The sequence below is a fragment of the Homarus americanus genome, unplaced genomic scaffold (assembly GCF_018991925.1).
Source record: "Homarus americanus isolate GMGI-L3 unplaced genomic scaffold, GMGI_Hamer_2.0 scaffold31037, whole genome shotgun sequence".
NCBI classification, from domain to species: Eukaryota; Metazoa; Arthropoda; class Malacostraca; order Decapoda; family Nephropidae; genus Homarus; species Homarus americanus.
The window spans coordinates 19,392,087-19,418,767 of record NW_024722227.1 but is presented as its reverse complement, the minus strand read 5'-3'; the positions used below and the strand labels follow the sequence as shown (position 1 = coordinate 19,418,767).

Genomic DNA, 26,681 nt, shown 5'->3' with positions numbered 1-26,681 from the left:
AAAATGTGGGATTTCAAATGCCATGGATGAAGATGATGATTTGTTGTGGCGAGACAGTGACGAGGAAGAGGATGAGAGCAAATATAATGAAGATGAAGACGAAGTCGGAAGTTCCAGTGATTCGGACCCACATGCAGACCTTTTTATGTTAAACGATGAACAGCCAGCAGACTTTGAAGGATTTTAAAATGTGATCATACATGGTTTTATTGTCAATAAAAAATAACTTTTAAGTAAAATTAATCTTGAAGTTAAAGTTTTAACTTTTCATCTTAGAGTTAAGGTTTTAATTATGGTGTCATTGTGTGTATATTCAATAAACTTCCATTATGTATCATTAAACTGTCATTACCCCTGTAGTGTATGTGAACTCACAATCTATAGTGCTATAATAAAATTGCGCAGATGGCATCCATATCGTAGTACCGGGTTGTTGTCTGGCTGGCCGCCTGGGTTTAGTGGCATTCTGATCGATTGTTTACTGTCCATCAGCTGTTGAAAATGGCGTGTGGTGTTGTGTTCGTTTAATTATACTGGAATTTACTATTTTATTATAATCTCTTTATTAAATAAGTTTACCAAACATGAATTTCAGTAGGAAATATTAGCGGCAGGCCACGGGAGTTACGCTAAATGATGCACAGCGAGTGTTAGGCAGGCTGTTCTACTTGTTTACCACTATGTGGTAAAGCTTCACATTTTATACTCGGAGTATAAGTCGACCTCTGGTTTTGTAGAGATTTATCAAGCTTAAAATGTCGACTTATATGCCGCAATTTATGGTAAATAAAAATCCAGAATAATAGTTAAGAGTTGTTGGATCACCTGGACAGACTGGTATAACATGGCACTGAGCTATACACCATTAAGTTTGTATTAAAAAATGTGTAATATAATCCTGCTTACCAGCAAACTACTGACCTGACTGTTATGGTAATGTAAACACACCGGCAATACAAGAAGCCCCTCTATACAATAATATACCATGAAAAAAAGAAGTGAAAGTGGGTCCCATTGGCATGACTGCCCATTAGGAACAGTGTGGATACTGCACACTGTATACTAAGTGTAGTAAAAACCAGGCTCACATTCCTATGGTACGTCTTGACTTAAGCATTTTAGTCCAAACGAACCAAATGAGCAGAAAGCGCAGATTAGAATTTGGCAAGTAAGTATACGGTGATCCCTCGGTTAACGAAATTTCGGTTAACGAAATTTCAGTTAACGAATTACCTTCCATAAGAATATTCAATTCGGTTAACGAAAAAAATTCGGTTAACGAATTCCTTAATAATTTTTACCAACATGTTTTCACCTGCTTTTGCCTGCTCACCAGCTGTAGTATTAGTCCGCCAATACAGTAATCGGTTTTAGGGCTTAAATTCGTTACCATTTGAGTAAATATCAAGAAGGTTGTACTATTCAATAATTTTCCAAGTCTTATATTAAAATTTTTAGTCATTTTAATAATTGAAGTACAGGGAACTAGTTTTTAGCACGCCAAACAGCCACTTGACTCACCCAGAATGGCGTCAGTTTGTGTCTCTGCTCAGTGGAGGAAGCATCTTGCTGGAGACTCTCTTGAACATAAACTATTTTTACGTTTTTACAGTACAATTATTGGTCATTCTGAAATTTATTTTACATATTGACAATATATAGTGCAGTGCCGTGTTGATTTAAAAAAATAATCTTGAATTACACCTAGTGAACTTAAAATTTTATGGGTGAAATAGCGGCATGAAGCATGGGGTGATTTCTCTTCCACCCCACTGCCTTCTCTTCTCCCTTCTCCTCCACCCCCACTTCTAATTCCCATCATCATCATCATCAACCAGGAGCCTTCTACATGCACACCTCAAAGTAAGTATACTTTACTGCTTTCATTTTTAGTTTGTATGTAATTTTCGGTGAGCTGGAAGCAATTACCCAAAATCCCATTGAAACAATGGTTTCGGTTAACGAACGACCTTCTGGAACGAATTGTGTTCGTTAACCAAGGGACCACTGTATATGTCTCCGAACCGAGCACAGAGTGTCAAACTTTTTCCATAGCTTAAACTTTTTCCATAGCTTGTCAGCAAATAATGTATGCTCAAAAGAATTCAGTTGTTCATCGGTGCGCAGTCAGGATGGGTGTTCGAGCTGTTCCAGCTATTCGGTATGTTTTATATTTATCATGGAGTGGGACAGAAAGAAATGTTTAACCTTACTTGATGAGTATGAGAAGTATTCTGAGCTCTGGAATACCCAACATAATGCCAAGAAGCATGATTGTTGGGTTAGCATTGCACAAGTTATTGAATGTACCGGGAGAAGAGAAGAACAAAATGTAAAGCTTGCTTGCCAGCTTCAGGAGGGAAAAGGCGAAGGGAAAGAAAACTGTCGGGACTAGCAAAGGGAAGCAATTTTACTAATTAACTATGAAACATCAAAATTGATGTATATGATGAAAAATAATAGCTATAAATAAATAAGAAATCATATTATATTATAATACAAAGTGTTTAAATAATAATTTTGGTTTTAACAAGCACACAGGAAGTGGATGGGTCGAAATTGCCTTAACCACAGTCTCCTCGATTTCCTCTTTTTTGAGCTAGGGAATAAATAATGAAGAAAGCATACTGCTGCCACTGTTAAGTCCATACTTAAACTGAGGAAAATGGTGGGAATAAGTGGAGCACCAGCAAACACGCAGAATACAGCGAGCTTGCGCTCAAACAGCTTGTTCGGTTCGTTCGTGCACTCTCGGCTTGTTCGATTCGTTTGGACTAAAAAGCTCAAGTCAAGACGCACCACTAGGCTTTATTCAGCAATCATAACTGTCTGTAGCAAAATACAGATACAGTAATACCCCGCTTTACACGGTTCTGGTTTACGCGTTTCTACATTTATGCGGTACCCTGCCAGAACCAGAATTCCCACTTTACGCGGAGCATCTACTCATATACGCGGGTGAAGTATAATTTTTTTTTATTTAGCTCATAAAATTCATACAAATTATCCGGCCAGAATATAATTTACATTGCTGGAATTCTTACAATATGATGATCATTTTGAATGTAAACATCATGGATTTTGCATTAGACATACAAATTTTAGATCTAATGTAATAATTTGGTTTACACAGAGCAAATATGTTATCTTTTGTGCAAAATACATGACGTGTATATTCAAAATATTCCTGGACTTGCAAGGAATCCAGCAATGTCAATTATATTATCCTAACTTTAGTCTGAGGTATTATTTATTACTAAAAATGTAAATATACTGTTTTAACCCAAGCATTTCTCTGGTAGGAAGGGAAGGTGGGGGGTGGGTAGGGAGGGAGGAGGAGAGGAGAGGAGGGAGGAGGAGGAGGGAGGGAGGGAGGGAGGAGATGGAGGTGGGGTATTTTGATTGACAGATAGTGTCTGGGTGAAGTATATTTTTTTTATTTACTGAAGATATTTGTTTTAGCTCATAAAATTCATACAAATTACCCGGCCAGAATATAATTTACATTGCTGGAATTCTTACAATATGATGAACATTTTGAATGTAAACATCATGGATTTTGCATTAGACATACAAATTTTAGATCTAATGCAAGAATTTTGTTTACACAGAGCAAATATCTTTTGTGCAAAATATATGACGTGTATATTCAAAATATTCCTGGTCTTGCAAGGAATCCAGCAATGTCAATTATATTATCCTAACTTTAGTCTGAGATATTATTTATTACTTTACCTTAAAATCTAGTGTTTTCACACAAACATTTCTCAGAGAGGGAGGAAAAAGTGGAGTTTGGGAGTCGGCCCAGTCTCTATTTCAATTAATCCCATATGTTCTGTTATTCCATTTACGCATTTCTCGTTTTACATGGACCTCCGCGGGTTCAATTGACCGCGTAAATCGGGGTATTGCTCTATACATAATATTAACATAGAGAAGATAAATTCATTACATAAACAGTACAGAATACAGTTATCCTGAATTGGTTGATATCAGGAGAAGAAATATTTGCATTACGTTATATGAATTAAATAAACACTCGAAATGGGTGATAACCTTAAGTAGCAATGTCGGAGTTTATATTACATCATAACATCAAACTATACGTACAAAGTATAAAGTTAGGATATCCAACAATATAATTGATATTCAAGGTTTGCTGCTGTGGATGGAGGTCAGGAATTAATGGTTGAGCTTAGTTGGTGAGTCCCTCCATGATCACAGGTTTTTACTGAAGGTGGTGAGTGTTGTGTTTCTCTGGTCAGGATCATTAGGGAACTGAAGATGGCAGATAATTTGACATTCAACAGCAACTAGTAGGATGCGGGCGCAGACAAAGGAATGTAGACTTGCGCAAGACTCTTATTTAAATCAGGAGTAATTATTTACAATTCAGGTAACCATCAAATATTACTTTAACTCAATATAACCTAAATTAAATGCAACATATATATAACGCCCAATCTAAATTTCTTACATTATTTCTATTGTTCTGCTAATCAACAAGTACTGGATTAGCAGTTACGATAACAGTAAACACCATTAAACCATAATAATCTACTAAATGAACATCAGCGCACACTAAGCCTACAGTACACAAGGAGGCAGCATGGCCGGTACTGCCCTCAACTGCATTCACTTTCCCAAGTTGTAAACTTAGTTAACCATTTACAGCTGGGTGAACTGGTAGTGCCCAGGAATCAAACCACAGACCCCTGGAAAAGGATGCAAGCACTGAATCCACTCGACATTAATATTACTGCCTAAGACTGAGTGGTTAACAGTGTCAAATGTTGTGACATTGAATGAAATTGTTTTTAATTAATGGAGGCTTACCTCCTGTCCGAATTCAACCTTTCTCCTACATGTAACTGTCATACAGCTAAAATCATTAGCAGAAAGGTGTTATGAACCCATTATTTTATTCTTGCCGAGGCTCTGCCAGTGTTGAGGATTGCAACCATGCAGAACAAAAGTTGTGTAAATATAAAGTGCACAGTACTAAGTTGTGGTTTTATCTTAACCTGTCAGTGTTCCAAGGTGGTGTCAAAAGTTCTGACTGACCAAACCCACCAAACCAGCAGGAACCAATCATCACATGACACATATGTCATCTCAAACTTAAGATTATTTTCTTCATTGACAGGCTCAACAATATTTAATAAAATTAGTATTTACAATACAATTATAATGTACCCCGGTAATCTTAGTTTATTTATTATAAACTAATTCACCAGGGTTATAGTGATTTATAAGAAATATTTAATTCGTCTTAACTTGAACAAATCCGATGTCCACTTATGTTCATCATATTACAGTACAGTGGGCCCTCTATTAACGAGTGCCTCGGTTAACGAGATTTCGGTAAACGAATTACCTTCCATAAGATTCTTAACTTCGGTTAACGATCAATCCCTCGATTAACGAGTTTTTAACGAGCGCCCCTCCACATGTTTTCGTTTGCATCTGGCGGTCCACCAGCTGTAGTATTAGTCCGCCAATACATTAATCGGTTCTAGGGCCTAAATTCCTTACTATTTTAGTAAATATCAAGAAGTTTGTACTATTCAATAATTCTAAAAGTTTTATATTAAATTTTTTAGTCATTTTAACAATTATTGAACCTAATTGAAGTATAGGAAGCTAGTTTCTTGCGCGCCAAACAGCCTGTCAACACACCATATAGGTGTCAGTCTCTGTCTCTTTTCAGTGAAGGTAACATCTTGCTTGAGACTCTCTTCAACTAAATGCTTTTTTCTGTGTTTCCAAGCAAATTATTGGTCATTTTGATATATATTTTACATATTGACAATATATAATGCAATGCAGTGTTGATTTAAAGAAAATAATCTTGAATTACACCAAGAAAACTAAAATTTTATGGATGAAATGGCGCCATGGGGTGACTTCTCTTCCACCTCAACGCCTTCTCTTCTCCTTTCTCCTCCACCCCCATTCTAATTCACATCATCATCATCCAGGAGCCTTCTACATACACACCTCAAAGTAAGTGTACTTTACTACCTTTTTTGTTGATTTTAGGCAATTTTTGGTGAGCTGGAACCAATTACCCAAAAACCCATTGAAACAATGATTTCGGTTAACAAGTTTTTCGGTTAACGAGCAACCTTCTGGAACGAATTGTGCTCGTTAACCGAGGGACCACTGTATTTAATTATTAATACAGTACCGGTAATAGTAATAATCAAACACCATTATTTATTCATTTATACAAGTGAATCATGGATTACATAACTTATATATGGTACACTGTACAGAGAAATCCATAGCCCATCCCTAACATCAAACCCATTCAACAATGAATTATCACAGAGGTCCACTATCTGTACATATGAAGACACTACAGAACTCCGGCTGGCAAGCTGCCAGTGAAATATTCATTAATCATGAATTCTTGGTGGAAATATACAAAATAATTTCCATAAGAGAAGCACACAAAATATGACGAAAAACCACTGGGCTGCTGAAATACTGTAAGTAGAACAAATGAGGAGGAGGTCGTCTCTTTATATAGTATGTAGGTCAGCTGCATTGTCCATTCTGTTACCAACATAACAAATGTGAATGATGGAGCACATGCATGGTTGTGGAAAAGTGAGGACCTTGAGCTCTCACTTGGCTGGCAACTAACATCTCCAGGTACCCTCCAGGAGATACACTTGTGGATGACAAGATACTTCATTTCTGATATAACCACAGAGGAAAAAGTTGCATTCTCAGTTTCCTCATAATAAATGATTAAAATTGTGAAGATCATTTGTAATCATCCGGTATATTTTGAAATAATTTTATAACAAAATTATCCAAAATGGAAGCCCTAATTATGGAAAGGAAACACAGATGTGTACTACTTCATTAAAACTACTGGTGTGTAGTATGAACAACATCATGCCTGATTTGTCAAAATATATCCTAAGTGTCTTTCCAAGCTTGACACTAAGTTTACTTAAATAGAAACTCCTCTAAACACAGTATTGTACATTATTAGAGTAACATATACAGCAGGTGAACATACTCGCGGATGAGGAACACAGCAAGGGGAATGGAGGCCAAGAGGAGGTAGTAGTGGCCCGTCAGGAGGAACACAAGGGACAATACAACATGTGCTCCAATCTTGGGGATGACCCACTGTAAACAAGAAAATAATATTCTTTGAAAACAGAATTCTCTCAAGAGTAAGTCAGATGTTACATTATATATACTGTACCGGTATGTAATTACTGTTTGAAAATACTCCTACATAACTGTCACCATTTTGCGGGTCTTGCCCAAAAAATGGGTGTCTATAAATTATTGAGGTTAATTAGTTTTAAAATGAGTTCAGTAATTTATGGATAGCCTGTATCTATTATTACTAATGAAAAGCTGGCTGTTTCATTAATAAGAATTTAGAATGATTTTTGCCATGTTGAATAAAATTATCAAGGGGAAAAATGTATTGATTAACTGTGGCTGGAAAAAGTTTTAATTGTAACTTGTAATTATAGTATACAGTGTACTACCAGTACAGTACATACAGGTGTTGACTATTATACGATGGGGTTAGGGAATTCAAAAAGTTATTAGGTGATTGATCATTTCTGAGACCCTGAAGAGCCAGGTTATCACCCAGTAGTTATTATAACTTGTAATTTCAGATAGAAATAAGTTTATTTTCTTCATTTTTTAATTGTTACATGCACAAACAATCATTCATACAGAATGGGGGATCTCGGCTCGCTAACTCGTGTCCCGTGCATAGTGACATGAATGACAAATGGCGATGCAGAGTTTTGTTCTTTAATTTTACTTATTCCTTACATTTACTGGTACAGTATACGGGTACCCCTATATATTCTTATGTGCATAGGATAGCTTCTTCCATATGCATACCATCCTCTGGGTGATGTGACACAGTTCAACTATTCAGCCTGGCAGTCACTGAGGATGAGCAGAACCTCCCACACATCCTGTGTGGATTGCATGTGTTATGCTATTTTGAGATTGCATCATCTAGTTATTGCACATCTCTTTTTCATAGCAGTGACAATGCAAGAAAAGTGATCTTAGCCATCGCATGATGGTAAACGGTTTTAAAGTTTTAACATCGTAAAACTGATCAATCATACATAGATCCATCGTATAACAGTCAATGCCTGAACCTCCAAACCTTATTTATTCAAATCTCTCCATTTTGAAATAAGCCAGAATAACTACAGCTAATTCTAACAGTGCTGTACTGTACAGTATATGAACTATCCAACAAAAAATCAGGTTTCAATGCAAGGTGTCACTTATCTGTAATATTGCAGGTAATTCTAACTATACAGTGCTGTACTGTACTGTACATTAAAATTTCCAAATCAATTTCAAATTTCTGTTAAAAAAATGTATCTTGTCAGGCTAATACCATATCTTCAGTGTATAACTAATTAAAAATTCACCTAATTTAAGATCTTTTCCCCTAATTGATGAGGTTTTACTGAACTGCACACAAAAAATGTTAAAGGCACTAAATACTTTATATAAAAAAGATAGGCAAGACTCACAACGTTCAGCCTGTAGCAGCATTGTTGAGCATTCAGGTAGTCACACTCCAAGTCAGACAATGTTATTACCTGGATTTTAATTAAGGAAATCAGTAAATTAATGCAGAAAATATGTAGTGATAAGAGTTTCTAAAATGTAACCCTAATGGATACATTTTATTGCTTGCATTATTTGATGCACAGTAATGTATTTATTCATATTACTGGATGTTTGTACTGATTAACTCAAGCTATGTCAAAAATTTGGGATCATGTGAAGACTAGGCACCCCAGCTTATATTACCTTACAATTACAGTACTGGTATACTGTACGAGTACAGTAGGGTCGGGATATATCGCGACTTTATATAACAATTTTTTTTTATCGCGGCTACCAAAATTATCAAAATTTTCCTTTAGCGATAATTTTTGTTATTTTGCAAGGGAAATCGGGCAGGAAATATTTCAAATGTACCGCCATGGCAAACAAATGCATTATTTGCTCACCAGAGGTGCCACCGTGGCTGCTCACTCACGCATTCACGCTATTCCGCAGTCTTTCTGAATAAGTGACGAGTCAGCAGCCGACTCTGCTGCTGATTCCGACTTCTAAGGTGAGTGTAAATGGGTTGCTAGTGACATGAAAAGGGAAGTGAGGATAATGGAAAACTTAATGGAAAAGATTTAATACTGTAACTAATATTTTTTGTTTGTTCGTTTACGTAGGTGTGGGATTGTCAAGTGAGGGTGGCAGTGTGGCATCTGGTGTTCCTGGGATGGTGCGTCAGCTGCCAAGTTTGGTGTTCCTGAGGCCGGTGTTCCTGAGGCCAGTGTTCCTTGATATTGATATTGAAACAGTCTGTTGTTCCCGAGTCTAGTGTTCATTGGTGCTTTAGTTAGTAAGAAAATAAACTCGTTAAGTCAAGTTTAGTCACTTTTATTGGCCTCCAGAACCGAACCCTATTTTCCCCATTGATTACATGTACAGTAATTATATATCGTGATTTTGTATATAGTGAACATCCTTGGACCCTATCTCGCGATATATCCCGACCCTACTGTACAAGCAGAGCAACATTTTTGGGTATTTACTTTTTAATTTAAAAAGTACTCAAATTTTTCAGTACTATTACTTAAGTATGGGTTTCTAATACTTTTACTCCAATACATTTGAAAAAATAAAAAATAAATCGTTACCCGTTACATGCCCCCAAACACAGAGTTTCAATGTCTGTGGCAAACTAATAAAATTTTTTTTAATTAATTAATTAATTATTAACCACAGTAAAAGAGTTGTGTGGGTGGAGGGTATGGTATAGGTGAAGCCATGAAGGGTATGGTGTGGGTGACGGGTATGGTGTGGGTGACGGGTATGGTGTGGGGAGACACCACGCGGTCACATAGCCTCAGTCTCAGACCAAAGCGGATACCTTCCGCAAGAAGAAAGCGGCAGCCCAGCAGAAACTTCGCAATGTAAAGAATGACTGGCTTAAAAATAAAGCATGTGAAGCACAAAAGCTTGAAGATCAGCACAAGATGTGCAAATTTTTCAATTCCATTAAAACACCTTCGTAGCACAGCCCCCTCCGCTCATCTGATGGTAACCTCATAATTAAAGACGATGAAGGCCTCCTTCAGGGATGGAAAGAGCACTACCATTCACTGCTCAACCGAAACACTGATGTGGATGTTCTGATTACCCAGCAGGTCCCTCAGCTATCCTCCATCCCTGGATGAGGTAGTTACTGCCATCAAACGGATGAAAAATAACAAAGCCTCAGGGCCTGATGGAATCACAGCCGAGGTGTATAAGGCAGGAGGACCTCTGCTTACCAGCCATCACCACTCTCTCCTGGAGAATATATGGGAAAAGAAGGAAATCCCCCAAGCTCTTAAAGACACCTCCATCGTCAATATTTATTAGAACATGGGAGACCGGTCAGACTGTGGTAACTACCGTGGGATCTCACTGCTGTCCGTAGCTGGCAAGATTATCGTCCGAGTCCTCCTAAACAGACTACTACCTGAGGTGGAAAACTTCCTCCCAGAATCTCAATGTGACTTTAGACCATTACATGGCACCACTGACATAATCTTTGCTGCCCGCCAGATACAGGAAAAGTGCAGAGAACAGCGTTGTGACCTGTACATGGCTTTCATTGACCTAACCAAGGCCTTCGACTAGGTCAACAGAGAAGCCCTCTGATGGACCCTCAGCCGTTTTGGCTGTCCACCAAAATTCATCCCCATTGTGAGGCAACTCCACGATGGCAAGAATGGCAGTGTCCTGCACAACAGCACCTAGTCTGAGTTCTTCTCCATCCAGACAGGGGTTAAACATGGGTGTTTACTGGCACCAACTCTCTTTTCCATTTTCTTGGTTGCCTTCCTTACTCTTGTCAGTGCCAATTTAGCCAACGGGGTGGACATAGAGTACCGGCTGAAGGGTCTTTTCAACATAAGACGACTCCAGGCAAGAACTAAGGTGTCGGCAGTTTCCATTACTGAACTTCAGTATGCAGACGACCTCACCGTTGTTGCTCACATTGAACACAACCTACAGGAGATCCTGAACACCTGCACAGATGTGTATGCACACTTTGGCCTTGAGGTGAGTGTGTGTGTAAGATTCAGATTCTCTTTCAGCCTGCCCCTGGTTCAGACACACCTCCACCATCCATCCAGCTCAACGGTACTACCCTCTCTAATGTTACCCACTTTCGGTATCTCGGCTCCCACCTGTCCACCACCTCAGACATCGATGAAGAGATCAGCATCGGATCAGAAGTGCATCTCAAGCCTTTGGCAGACTCAGTAACTGTGTCTTCAGCTGTAGGGAACTGAAATTATCTACAAAGCTACATGTATATCAAGTAGCAGTCCTCCCCACCCTACTATATGGCAGTGAGACATGGGTCACATACAGGAGACACCTCAAGGCACTTGAAAACTTTCACCAACGTAGTCGAAGTTCCATCTTCCGAGTTTGCTGGGAAGACAAAGAGAACAAATGCCAGTATTCTTGCTTACACCAACTGTAGGAGCATCAAGGCTACCATTATCCAACAACAACTACACTGGACTGGCCATGTTACCCGCATGAACGACAGTAGACTGTCAAAGCAGCTACTTTACAGTCACCTAACGAATAGTAAATGTAATGCCGTTAGGCAACTGAAAAGGTATAAGGATAGTCTTAAGACAAACTGAAAAAGTGCCAAATCGACCCCAACACCTGGGAGATGATTACTCCACACCGTAACGCTTGGAGAAGCACCACACGAGAAAGTGTCAATACTTTTGAGTTAGCACACTGCAAACTGAGGCAGACAAGCACCAACACAGGAAGGACACTGCCACCGTCCCTCCCTCACTAGATGCAACCTTCCTTTAATCTTCTTGTGTCCATTAGCACCTTGACCACCCACCTCACCTAGCATACCCTCTTATCTCCCCCCCTTCCCCATCGAATCCCCTCTTCTCTCCCACCTTTCCTTCAGGGGCTTGGTCTTCCAATTAGACGTCAGTTGCTCGTTGCATGTATCTGTACCTAAAATGAATTTTGAAGAGATTCTTGTTAGGTATTCTGGGTAATAAGTTCTATATACAGGAGAGAACACAAACACCTGTATAGTTTTGTAGGTTCGGTTTACTGGATTAGAGTATGTACACAGAGGTGGGTAGCGCTGCTCCCTAGCTAAGGTCCTGGTCAACTACCATAGACGACGTATGGCAAGTGATACATTAGCAGCTTCCATACGTCGCCAGGCACATTAATTAAGCGTGTGGGATATGGTAATAACATTGCCACACGCTGCTAGCTAGGCTGAATAAATATAAATGGAGCACATACATAATATACATACATAATACATAATCCAGCATACATAATATACATACACCTCCCTCCCCCCTATACGCTCATAGCAAAGTCTTGAGCGGACCTTTCTTCTGGATCCGTTCTGAGCGTCGAGGGACTTCATCACTGGGAAGGGTATGGGACTCAACACTGGTGGCGGGGCCAGCAGAAGGCAGTGTTACGGGGCGGAGAAAACGGCGGTTCCTCCACCACACACGACCACTGGGTAACCGCACCTGGTAGTCCCGTGACCTGCCGAGACCCATGACTACGCCTACTTTGTCCCAACGTAGGGAGGTCGGGTCCTGAACACGGACTGACACTCAACCTGGGGAGAGAACGGGCGTGGTCGTTGTAGCGGGCGACGACGTCCTGAACACGTTCGGCGGCTCGGCGATCACAATCTCTGTCTTGGCCTGCCACCTTGGAGAAGGATTGAGGGTGAGCAGGGACACAAGAACGAAGGGGGCGTCCATACAAAACCTGGGCAGGGGAGCGTCCGGTGTAGTTAGGTGTGTTGCGGAGTTCAAGAAGACCCCGGTCGAAGGCCTCGCAGTCAATATTCCCAGAAGGGGCCACCTTAAGGATGAGGTGCTTCAAGGATTTGACAGCAGCCTCAGCGTGGCCGTTGGACTGCGGGTAATGGGGCGATGACAACACATGCCGGACTCCCCATCGGTCGAGGAACACGGCAAAGTCCCGGCTTGTGAACTGAGGCCCTCCGTCGGTTCGCAGGCGTACAGGAACGCCCACGTCACGGAAGTAGTGGCGGAACTTGCTGATGGTGGCGGCAGACGTCGTGTCATTACCGCACTTGATGACAACCGGCCAACCAGAGAGACGGTCGACGATAACAAGGAAGGACTTTCCTGACACAGAGAAAAAGTCGGCCGACACAGACTCAAAGGGGCGGGTGGGGTTGTCGTCACTCATGAAGGGTTCCTGCTGCTGGCTGGGTTGTAATACTTGGCAGGGCTCACACGCACGGACAACATTGGAGATGTCGGAGTTGATGCCGGGCCAGAACACAGTCTGTCGTGCACGTCGTTTGGTGGCCTCAGCTCCACGGTGACTGTCGTGAAGGCGAGCCAAGGCGTGGGGACGTAATGCAGCAGGGACAACTACACGTGCTCCGTACAGAACAAGGTCTCCGTCGCAGTAAAGTTCATCGCGGAGTTTCCAATACGGGAGCAGGGTGTTGTGAAGATCGTAGCGGTTGCTAGGAAATCCATTCCTCACACACTCGACAAGTCGGACGTAGGAAGGGTCATCTCGGGCCGCTGTTCGAAGGTCCTCCATTGCCTTGTCGTCATCTGGTGACAGGTCCGAACGAAGGGATTGGACGGCATGGAGAGTGACCACAGTCCTGACGGAAAGAGCGAGGTCGGCGTCGAGCACATGGTCTTCTGGAGTAGGGCGGCTGACAGGAGAGCGGGATAAGGCATCAGGGATGCAGAGCTCCTTACCAGCACGCCACACTGCTGTGAAGATGTACGCCGAGAGCTTCTCTTTCAGACGCTGGAGGCGAGGGTTCTCAACGGCGTCTAGCGTGTAGTGGTTGAGGATCGGGACAAGCGGGCGATGGTCGGTCACTAGGTGAAAGTGTTGCAGGCCTATGAGGTAAAACCTGCACTTGGACGTCGCCCAGACCACAGCCAACAGCTCCAACTCAATGGTGGCGTAGCGCGTCTCAGTGTCAGAGAGGAAACGCGAGCCACACTGGACGAGCCGGAACTGCCCTCCACCATGATCCTGCAGTAGGGCGTATCCCACGCCATACAAGCGTGAGGCATCTGTCTGCAGAACTGTCGGCAAGGCTGGGTCAAACGTGGCGAGGACAGGTGGACGAGACAGGGCCTGTTTCACTTGCTGGAAGGCCTTGTCGTGGTCGGGGGTCCACAGGAATGTCCTCTTGGGGCTCATCAGGGGGCGAAGTGGTTGAGCAGCTGCGGAGATGTCCGACGAAAACTCTGCTAACTGGTTGACGAGACCGATGAAGGACCTCAAGTCGGTCAGGTTAGCAGGGGTGGGAAAATCCGTGATGGCGCGGACCTTTTCCGGGTCAGCTGCGATACCATTCCCTGAGAGGGTGTACCCACAAAAGTCAGCTGAAGAGCTGGCCAGAACAAACTTGTCGGCATTTAGGGTAATGCCGTGCTTCCGGCACCTGTTGAGTACCTCGTAGATACGGCAGAGGTGATCCATATAATCCTCGTCGTACACGAGTATGTCGTCGACCACTTTCACGCAGTTTGCCAGACCTTGTAGAGCCATGTCACCTCGAAGACAGAAAGCGTCTCCTGTAGCGGCGAATCCCATGGGGCCACGGCAATAACTGTAACGTCCATGCGGGGTGATGAAAGTTGTGAGTGGTCGGTCTTCTTCGGCAAGCTCTATCTGCCAGTATCCACACAGGGCGTCCATCGTCGTGAAGAAGCGCGCCTTCGGGTTCACACTGCGTATAGCTGCAAAGGGCGTGGGAGAAGGGTGCGCAGGACGAGACACCTGGCTGTTGAGCTTGGAGAGGTCAGTGGTGATCCGAACACCACCTTTAGGTTTTGCGACGACAACCATCGGGTGACACCATGGAGACGGTTCATCGCCGGTTGGTGCAATAATTTCTTGGGCGACCATGGAGTCCAGCTCGTTTTTGACCGCCTCGCGGAAGGCCAGGGGAACCAGTCGAGGGGTGTAAATAGCGAAGGGCTTCGCGTCGTCCCTCAGGTGGATCCTCATGGGGGGACCTACCATCTTCTTGAGAGGCTTGGATTCCAGAGCGGACTTGGTCACCAGAACGTCGCTGAATTCCTTCAGGAAGTACTTCCGAGCATCCGAAGGAGAGGTGTCACTGGCAAGAGGTAGGGGTAGGGCGGCAGCAGGGTAGTTGCTGCTCCCTTCGTGCACCCTGTTGGCGTGTCTTACCTCAAGAATAGGTTTGGGGAAGTCCTGGGAGATGATGGCCAACTCTTGACAATGTCTGTAGGACAGCAAAGGAGTCGGGACACCGTTATGCACATCAATCCAGGCTTGACACGACCTGTTGCCAAAGGTGACTTGTGCTTGGAGTGAACCCAGGGCCGGGGTCATCTGTGAACCATCTGCCATAAAGCGGAGATCCTTGGGGGGCGGTCCTAGATCACTTGGAGAGAGCCCCAAGCATTGCAAATGCTGGGGACCGATGACTGTAGCATCAGCGCCGGTGTCGGGCAACATCTGGAGACGGGATGACACACTGCGGTAGGTCACAATGACACTGATGTACTGGGGAACTTTGGTCCTGGGACGCGGGGGGGAGCACACATTCCTAATATGGCTCCAGCGTTGTCCAGGGTCGTCGTGCCTCTGATTGGGAGACTGTGGGCGGCCCTCACTGGTAGAAGGGCGCCGAAGCTTCCGCCGACGCTGTCCCTTGGGTTCGTGGGTAGGGCAACACTTGTCATAGTGGCCCAGACGACCGCACACATTGCACTGTACGTACTTAGCTGGGCACCGCACTGTGAGCGACCAGTGGCCCATACGGTCACAACTGTTGCAGGTAGACTGAGCAGCTGGACACACCTGTGTTCCGTGCTGCTTACCACAGTTGTTGCAAAATGAACCGGGCGTGGACGTGGTGGGCGAAGGCGTAGGAGCAGACTTCTTGTCCTTCTTGTACCGGGAAACAGCGCGTACAGCTGTAGGGGGAGCTCGGATGGCAGAGGTGGCACACCTGGCAGCCTCATAGGAGCGACATATCGTCAACACATCCTGAAGAGAAGAGGAAGAGTCGAGGGAGGTGAGGCGTTGGACAAGTTCCTCGTCCTTAACACCCATCAGGATCACCTGCTTCAACTGGGTCTCCTCGCACTGCTGGTGGTGGCCTAAACATATATCTACCTCTTCCGAGGCTCTCTTAAGACGTACATAAAAAGCGTCAAAAGACTCACCCTCCATCTGTCTGCAGCTAAACAATTCCCTCCTGCGCAGAGCTTCATTCTGCTGTCCTTTGATGTGCCGTTGTAGAACGTCCAGTACCTCCTCTACAGACAGCGAAGAGGTTGGGGGTACCTGCAACGTATGTTCTAAGACACGCTGAACTTCCAAGGACAGGCACATACGCAGCTGGATGAGTTGTTTAGGCTGTGACAAACTCTGGAGATCCACCATTGTAGCATAATCAGCCCACCGCCGCCGCCATTCGCGAAAAGTCTGGAAATTTACATCAGGCTCCAAGATGGGCGGTGTTTGAGCTGCTGCTTTAGGTGGGGCTGGGGGGCGTGAAGGAAGCATGGATGAGGTATCTGAACCATTCAGTACCGAGGCAGTGTTAGAGCCAGGGGCTTGGTTAACAGTGAGGCGAGATATCAAGGCTTCAAACCGTGCACTGTCTTCCATTCTCCGTTGGTGGTCTCGTTCTGCCTCTGCTTGCCTTCTGTGCTCATCCGCCAAACGTCTGTGAGCTTCATCCTCGCGTCTCTCATCTCTCATAAACTTCATTAAGGCAATTATCTCTGGAGATAACGCTGAATGTTGAGGTGAAGGGCTGCGCGATGTTGTGGGAGCTGGGGCGTCATGGTCAGCCTGGTCATCCATCTCTGGGGGACTATCATCCGCTTGACTCATCCAGGCGCTGGGTCCACGGCTACGTAAGGCATGAGACATAACTACTTTATCTGTGTACTGTGTCTTAAATCAGTGTTGACCGGTCAGCCCGTCGTATCAACAAGATTTCAGACAAAAAAATTAATTAAATACACAGATAAGTAGGTTATATATATAAAATATATATAAGAAGCCGCGCGGTCAGCAAGTGTTAGTACATGTATGTGTGTGTGTCCCAGGCAGGCAGAGCGTCTCGCCCCAGCTGTGAGGGGGGGTGGAGGCGGCGCTGTGAGGGAGGGGGGTGGAGATAGGAGTAGCTCAGTCGCTCTCTGTAAACGGTCAGAGGAGGGTGCGCTGAGCTCTACACCCCACAAATGCCCAGAACATGCCGTATACCTTGGAAATCCGTTCGAACAAGGTCACACATGAATGGCACGAAACACACAATGCACTAAACACTTCACAGAAAATCACTGTCACTGACACTGCTCAAAGTTGCGAAATTCTTCGAGGGATGACGCGGGGTTGACCCAAGGCGGGGATCCATCAGCCGGCTTTCCACAAACTTGCACTAATCACTCGTAATAATCCAGTAAAACTACGCACTGCGCCATGTTAGGTATTCTGGGTAATAAGTTCTATATACAGGAGAGAACACAAACACCTGTATAGTTTTGTAGGTTCGGTTTACTGGATTAGAGTATGTACACAGAGGTGGGTAGCGCTGCTCCCTAGCTAAGGTCCTGGTCAACTACCATAGACGACGTATGGCAAGTGATACATTAGCAGCTTCCATACGTCGCCAGGCACATTAATTAAGCGTGTGGGATATGGTAATAACATTGCCACACGCTGCTAGCTAGGCTGAATAAATATAAATGGAGCACATACATAATATACATACATAATACATAATCCAGCATACATAATATACATACAATTCTAATTTTAAAATGCTTTACATAATTCCATCTTAGATATAAAGCCTGTATCTATACTGTGTGAGACTGAGTGTATATAAAATTCTGCTTAAAGAACTAAGTACCACTGCCCCCCTTCCAGATGTAACGTGGTGCAAAAAATTCAGCTACTCATCAATTAGAATCAAAGAGTAATTATAATCGCTCATAGGAGCAATTGTGGTTGTGCAGGACAATAAGACCCTCGTCGTTGACGCAATGAGTATAATTCGGTCAAAACTTGTTGAATACAATTCACATATAACAACTGCTGATATATCAGGACACACAGTTTGAATAATATGATCAATATGCAGTACATATATACAAACATGGGGTCTCGACCCCACCAATGAAGGAGAGGTTTGGTCCTGTGAGGATAAATAAGAGCACTGTACAGCTAGACCCCGCACTTACGGCGGGGTTAGGGACCCAAATCCAGGTCGTAAGTCCGACATAGATAATAAAAAAAAAAAAAAAAAAAAAAAAATCTACAATGAAATACAGTACAGTTAACCCTCACTTTACGCGGTTAATGTAACCCGGAGGGTCCCGCGGAAAGTGAGGAACGCTTAAAGTGAATAACATAACATATGGGATTAATTGAAATAGAGTCCGGGCCGACCCCCAAACTCCACTTTTTGACGACACACAACTATGTTGTAGTAAAAATTATATCTTAACTTTATGATGGTATGAAAAAACAAGTAATATAGAAGAGGTTAGGTTAGGAAAAATAAAGGTTAACATAGGAAAAATAAAGGTTAGGTTAGGAAAACTAAAAGTTATGTGGAACACTTACGTTAGTAGAAGAGATGGGTCGGCATACGGGGATGGAGGCTGGTTCCGAGGCAGAGGGCAGATTACTGGCCCTCAGGTGAATCACCATTACTAGGTGAATCACCATCACTTACAGTTGTCAGGGCTTCCCTGACAAATCCCTCAAAGTCATCTTCACTGTCACTATCACTGGCTTGGGCTGGCTGTGGTGGGTTGCGGGCGAAGAACTCGGTTATGCTTTTTTGACGGCTGGTGTTTATGTTGTCTTGATACACCGTGATGTACGGCTCCATAGCCTGCACCAGCCGGGTATGGAAGACTTCATAGCGGTCATCGTCATTGTCGCGGTAAAGGAAGGACTTCATTTTCTCTGCACACTCCATGGCACCCTTAATATCACTATGAGTTAAACTGTGTTCTTCGGAGAATGACGCACCTGCTTCCTCCTCTTCACTGACGTGATCTTCTTCCAACATCTCGTCGGCAGTCACTTCAGGATCTCTGATCACCTCCAGGATGTCGTCGTTGGTGGCTCGGAGAAGCCTGGAACTGTAACAGTCTGCGCAGCTTCTCTGGCAAGGTCCACTGCTACTGCAACAGTCTGAACCTCACCAGTCACAGATTGACTCCTCCTCTCACCTGGTATTCCATGCAACACATGTCTCCATGCGTGACGAATTGTAGCAATAGACAGCTGATCCCATGACTCCACCAAGAAGTCCACAGCTTTCTTGATGTTAAATACTCTCCAGAATTGTTTGAACAGTATTTTTTGCTGTGCCAACTGTTGATCCTCATCTTCTTCGCTCTTGCTATCGGTGGTGGTGTCACTCAGGTTGCGCAACTCTTCCCTGGTGTTGGTGTAGTCGTTCAGGAGTTTGAATTTTTTCGTAGAGAATGCAGCTTTTACATTACAGATTAACTCTTGGTCCATGGGCTGTAATATAGACGTAGTGTTGGGAGGAAGGAAGACCACTTTTACGTTGGGGTGACGATCTAACAGTAGGGGCGAGTGTCCTGGTGCGTTGTCCAGCAGCAACAAAATCTTGAATGGCACATTCTGTTGCTCACAGAATTTCTTTACATCGGGAACAAAACAGTCATCAAACCAGGAGAGGGACAGTGTAGAGAACATCCACGCCTTACGTGCGGTCAGCCAGTGGACATTTAGCTTGGTCATGTCCATGGTTTTGTAGGCGTGCGGCTTGCGTGCTGTGTGGATCACCGATAACTTGAGCTTACTGGTACCGGAGGCATTGGTGGTAAACAGGACGGTGATGCGTTCCTTCTGCATCTTCCGGCCCCGAATCTTGCTGGCATTCTTTACAACGAAGGACTTGGAAGGTAGCTTTTTCCAGAAAAGACCAGATTCGTCCATGTTAAACACCTGGTCGTCACTGTACTGTCCTTCCTCCATAATCTCACGTAAAAACGGAGGAAATTCCCTAGCCGCAGCACGGTCAGCACTCGCTTCTTCACCACCAATGTTTATATTGGTGATCTTGTTCCGGATCTTAAACCTCTGTAACCACCCAGAGGAAGCATTAAAGGGTTTGGGCTCTGTAGTTCCCATCTTTCGTGCCACTGCAATGTACAGTTCACGTGCGTAGTCCTTAACAGAGTGCGTGTCGACCGCCATGTTCCGTCGCGCCTGACGCACCAAGTACCTCACAAGTAATTTTTCTGTCTTGAGAAGCACCTGGTTGTGAAAATACTTGATCATAGAAGCACCTGTAGACTTTGTGATCTTCATGTGCTCCTTTATCTTGGCTGCATCCTTCTTTATTGTTCGAATCGTAGATTCATTCACACCATGCTGGCGCGCCAAATCAACCTGCCTTGTTCCTTTCTCCAACTCTTGGATGATGGTATACTTCACCTCGTAGCTTAAGGAACGTCGTGTCTTCTTTGGCTTAGTGCCGCTGGGTCCAGGTAAGGAAAGGTTTCTCTCTGGGGGTGGTGGTCCGGCGGAAGCCATTTTAGAGAACAATGGATGCACGTTTACACGGTCTGGCGTGGAGGGATGAAACTGGCACGGCTAGGTCAAGGATGGTCTTTCCTCCCTCCCTCCCTCCCCCGGGTGGACACGTTATAATACTTTAAGCCAATTACAGCTAGCAGCAGAGGGGGGTAGGGATGCATGGCCAATCACAGTCCAATACGTCATATGACGTCAGTGATAATGCAACAAAGACACACACTGCGCAACCTTACCGCGCGGCTTGCCCAAGCGGAGGGAGGAGGAGGGAGAGGCGAGGAGCACAGGCAGGCAGGCGGGTGGGGCGAATCTAAAAATAGCGTCGCGCCGGACACTCTCCGCGTAATGGTGTTCACGTACCGCGTAATGTGAGCACGTTAGGTTCTGGCAAGGCACCGCGTAAACGTGGAAACGCGGAATATGGGACCGCGTAAAGTGAGGGTTAACTGTACAGTAAACGTAATAAATAATGAGGAATGGATACAGTACAGTGAAAGTAATAAATAATGAGGAATGGATACAGTGTGACTGAGCACTTGCCTTTAATGTAGTCAGCTGAATGCACACGGGGCCCCCATAATTTTCTAATTATACATGGAGACTACATTAACTGGAAACGTTTCGGTATAGAAAATGCGTGTGTCATTTGAAGAAAAAAAAAAATAGTCACAACTGCGGCGGTCGTAAGTCCCGACGGTCGTAAGTCGAAGCAGTCGTAAGTCGGGGTCTAGCTGTACTGTGATAGGTAGATACAGAAGACATGTTGTAATTCTCTAGTCCATATAAGTATTACCACACAGAAGCTCTGACTTATATCTACAGTATTCTTTTTCATAAATCTTTAGTCTGAAATTTGATTGTTACAAATTTTAATCCCATCATGAATTACTTATGCACCAAGTAAAAAACCACCTTCTATATACTGTACATTATTATCAACATTAAGCAACACAGCCAAATAGAACAGCTAAAATACAACTGTAGCCAAAATCAGATATACTGTAGAAGTATTTGACTTGTATATAGACCAAGTTTGGTTAATTATGTAGCTTACCACAGCTAGTCTTTGTAGAGTAAGTACACCTAGACCCCGACTTACGACTGCTTCAACTTACGACCGCCGGGACTTACGACCGCCGCAGATTTTTTATTATAAAAAAAAAAAAAAAAAAAAAAAAATTTTCAAATGACACGCATTTTCTATACCGAAACGTTTCCAGTTAATGTAGTCTCCATGTATAATTAGAAAATTATGGGGGCCCCATGTGCATTCAGCTGACTACATTAAAGGTAAGTGCTCAGTCACACTGTAACCATTCCTTATTATTTATTACTTTCACTGTACTGTATCCATTCCTCATTATTCATTACTTTTACTGTACTGTATTTCATTGTAGATTATTTATTTAAAAAAAAAAAAAAAAAATTATCTATGTCGGACTTACTACCTGGATTTGGGTCCCTAACCCCGTCGTAAGTCGGGGTCTAGGTGTAGTTCACTTTCAATGTAAACAGTACTGTATTTTAAGACATCATTTCACCACTTATCAGCTTTACTAGCTTTTTTTGGGCAGTTGGTCAGTTCTTTGTTATTTATTATTTATTTTTTATTTTATTTTTTTTCTGTTACGGGAATTAGCCCACCCAGGCACTGGTCAAACGACCCACAACGGGGCCTTGGGGGCAAAAAAATAAGAACAGAAAAATTAAAAATAGAGAAGAAAAAGGTTATACAGTAGAAAGTCGATTTAATGCGAATCGATTTAAGATTATTGATTTAAAGCGAAACCCACAATTAAGGACAATGTTGTAATTTGAAGGGAATCTTTCCCATTTTGCACAAGTCAATCATATTTTAAATTTCGCGCCCAATGTTTCCCACCAGAAGCGTCTCTGGACACGCTACACGGCTGCCCGCCACCCTCCCACATCCTCAGTTCTCGCACTGACGCTCTAGTGAACGGACATACTGTGTGACACTATCTCTTCTACCACGTGTATCAACCATCGCCATTATGTCCAAGAGGCCAGCGACTACATCATTAACTACCCCACAGGCCAAGAAACCAAGGCAAGCAATTACACTGTAGCAGAAAATCAAGAAGCTGGAAGCACTGCAGCGTGGAAATGGTGCTTCAAGTGTGGGACGTCAATTTGGACTGTCGGATAGCTCTGTCCGCACTATAAAACTCAACGAGAAGAAAATTAGAGCAGCCTATGCTTCACCAGATGTTGCCAAGGGTAAACTCCACCTGAAGATTGCTATGTATGGTGAGATGGAAGAAGCACTTAAGTTATGGGTAGAAGACAGGCAGCGCCGAAAACTTCCTCTCACTGGCCCCATGCTGCAAAACCAAGCCTACAAAATACAGTCTCGGATACAGTGAGTTCTGCTATAACGCGTGTTTTGTCAACGCGAATTGGCTGTAACGCGATTGATGAATAGAAGAACAATATTTGTAAAACGCGAACACGTTGGCTTAACGCGATTCCACTCGAACGGTTGTTGTGGCTTGTCGCGGAGTTATGCAGTGTTTACAGTTCAAGTTCGACATCACATTTTCAATTGATTTATGTGTTTTGTTTGTGAAGAATTGCAGAAATAATTCATGTAATATTTATGTGTGTGTGATGTAAACAGAGCGCGGGTGTAAAACGCTAAACGTATTTTGTTTTTCTCTTATTTAAAATTTTACAATTTACATATACTGTACAGGTATACTGTATACATAAATATTACATAAATTATTTCTGCAATTCTTCACAAACAAAACACATAAATCAATTGAACATGTGATGTCGAACATGAACTGTAAACACTGTGTGTGATGTAAACAGAGCGCAGGTGTAAAACGCTATGTAATTTGTTTTCTCTTTTATTTAAAATTTTACAATTTACATATACTGTACAGGTATACTGTATACATATATATTACATAAATTATTTCTGCAATTCTTCACAAACAAAACACATAAATCAATTGAACATGTGATGTCAAACAATTTACATATATATGTGGGTGGAGGACCAGAACCAACGCACTGCCCCTGTGAGCCTTATGGTTATCCAACATAAGGCCAGATCCCTGTTTGACGACTTAAAGGCAGAAGAAGGTGAAGGATCAAAGAAAGGACTTTTACGGCCAGTTGAGGATGGTTTCAACGATTTAAGCATCGTTATAACTTCCACAATATTAAGGTGACTGGTGAAGCTGCGAGTTCAGATACAGTTGCTGCCGAAACATTTCCGCCAGAATTCAAACGGATTATCCAGCAGGGAGGCTACTCACCGAAGCAAGTCTTCAATGTGGATAATACTGGCCTCTTTTGGAAGAGGATGCCTGAGAAGACCTATATCTCCAAGGAGAAGAAAAGAGCGCCAGATTTTAAAGCAACAAAAGACCGCTTGATGCTGCTGCTTGGAGCGAATGCTGCCGGTGACTTCAAGCTGAAGCCTATGCTGATTTCTCGCGCTGCTAACCCACGTGCCCTGAAAGGTTACTCTAAGGATCACCTTCCTGTCATTTACAAGGCAAACAAAAAGGCATGGATAACCGGCGCCATATTTAGTCAGTGGTTGAACGTGTACACCGTCCCTACACTGAAGGAATACTGTGCCAAGGAGAACCTTCACTTCAAAATTCTTCTGATCCTTGACAATGCTCCAGCTCATCCTCCCAATCTCAACGACCTGCATGGCAGTGTAAAAGTTGTGTTCCTGCCTCCCAACATGACAGCACTGATGCAGCCTATGGATCAAGGCGTCAACGCCGCATTCAAGGCGTATTATTTATGCTGTACAATGGCCCAGGTGCTCAAGGCTACAGATTGACAAAATAAAGCAACGATCCGAGAACATTGGCGTGGCTTCAACATTCTTCATGCAATTGACAGCATTGGCAAGGTATGGGAAAAGGTTTCAGAAAGTTGCCTGAATGGTGTGTGGCATAAATGGACTTAGTCCCAGCAATGAATAGGGATATCCTCAGCTTGGCCAGACAGGCAGGCTTTGATGAGCTGGAATCAGAGAATATTGAGGGCGTCCTGGCATCCCATACAGAAGAGCTCACCAACAAAGATCTGCAACAACTAACAGAACACAGTCCTGTTAAAGACGACGACGACGAAGAAGAACCTCAATGAACACTAACTTCCAAGAGGATGCCAGAGGCGTTTAACATGTTCCAGCAAGTAATGCAAATGCTTTTAGATGACGACCCAAACAGAGAACGTAGCTCAAAGGTTCAACGCAGAATTGAGGACAGTCTCGGTTGTTACACTGAGATCTACAAGGAGAAGAAGAGTAGCACCAAGCAGTCAACACTGGATTCATTTTTTCGTCGCAGGACGGCAGGAGCTTCTACACAACAGCCGGCAGCCAAGGAGGAGCACACAGCAGCCGAGGAGGGGCAAACAACAATGGAGGAGGAGCAATCAGCGGCGGAGGAAACCCAGTCAGAGAAGGAGGAAGAGGAGGCAGCCACAGAGTTTCAGTGACTCACCACCCTCCTCCTCTCTCGCCATCCTCCTCCTTCACACCACTATCCACCACACACTCGCTCAACCACCTCCGCCCATCGGTGAGTACCAATACAAACTTAGTACTGTAATTCTATATACTATTCTCTATAGAAATGGCAATAATTTTCTGTATGTGTAACTTCTTTCATGAAGCAAAGGGAGGCTCAGGAAAATTGATCCGCTTAATGTTGTTTCGCTTAACGTAGCGTTTTCATGAACGTAAACCCGACGTTAAGCGAGGACTTACTGTACTCCTTCTGGTGGTAGTGCTGGCTCTTCCTCCAGTGATAAGAATCACCCAAATGCTGTACATGTTTTTAACTTTTCTTATTATTTTTGGTAAAGGTTTACGAAACTGTTATCACCCGAAGAAATATGCAATTTGGTTTAAAAATTTTCTACACAATAATAGCATGCTAATGAACACAGAAATGGAAATGACAATACAAAGAACTTAATAGAACCTGACCTAACATACCCATAGGTTGGGTATGTTAGGTCAGGTTATATTAGGTTCTATGTATTATCGTGTTAAATTTTTTTTTTTTTTTTTTACAGGGATTGGCCCACCCTGACACAGGTCAACTACGCACATCGGGGCCTAGGGGGCGAAAAAAAAGAATAGATAGATTAAAAATAGAAGAGTAAAAGGTTATACAGTGATCCCTCAGTTAACAAAATTTCGGTTAACGAAGTACCTTCCATAAGATTCTTCACTTCGGTTAACGAATTCCTTACGAATTTTTCCCAACATGTTTTCGCCTGCTTTTGCCTGCTCACCAGCTGTAGTATTAGTCAGCCAATACAGTAATCGGTTTTAGGGCTTAAATTCGTTACCATTTGAGTAAATATCAAGAAGGTTGTACTATTCAATAATTTTCCAAGTCTTATATTAAAGTTTTTAGTCATTTTAACAATTATTTAACATAATTGAAGTACAGGGAACTAGTTTTTAGAGTGCCAAACAGTCACTTGACTCGCCCAAAATGGCGTCAGTGTGTGTCCCTGGTCAGTGGAGGAAGCTTCTTGCTTGAGACTCTCTTGAACATAAACTATTTTTACGTTTCTACAGTACAATTATTGGTCATTCTGAAGTTTATTTTACATATTGACAATATATAATGCAGTGCAGTGTTGATTTAAGAAAATAATCTTGAATTACACCAAGTGAACTAACATTTTATGGGTGAAATGGCAGCATGGGGTGACTTCTCTTCCACCCCAATGTCTTCTCTTCTCCCTTCTCCTCCACCCCCATTCTAATTCCCATCATCATCATCATCATCATCCAGGAGCCTTCTACATGCACACCTCAAAGTAAGTGTACTTTACTGCATTTATTTTTAGTTTGTATGTAATTTTCAATAAGCTGGAACCAATTGCCCAAAATCCCATTGAAACAATGGTTTCGGTTAACGAACTACCTTCTGGAACGAATTGTGTTCGTTAACTGAGGGACCACTGTATTAATCTAC

General features: G+C 43.1%; 1 protein-coding gene across 1 annotated transcript in view; it reads right to left on the bottom strand.

Annotated features, from left to right (window-relative positions):
• LOC121862406 (protein cornichon homolog 4-like) overlaps positions 1–26,681 on the bottom strand; it is a gene marked incomplete at its 3' end in the record, with an annotated part of 53,854 nt that overhangs the window by 19,547 nt on the left and 7,626 nt on the right. The window contains 2 exon segments of the mRNA XM_042360672.1: positions 7,037–7,149; positions 8,550–8,618. Coding sequence (XP_042216606.1) covers positions 7,037–7,149; positions 8,550–8,618 — 182 coding nt within the window.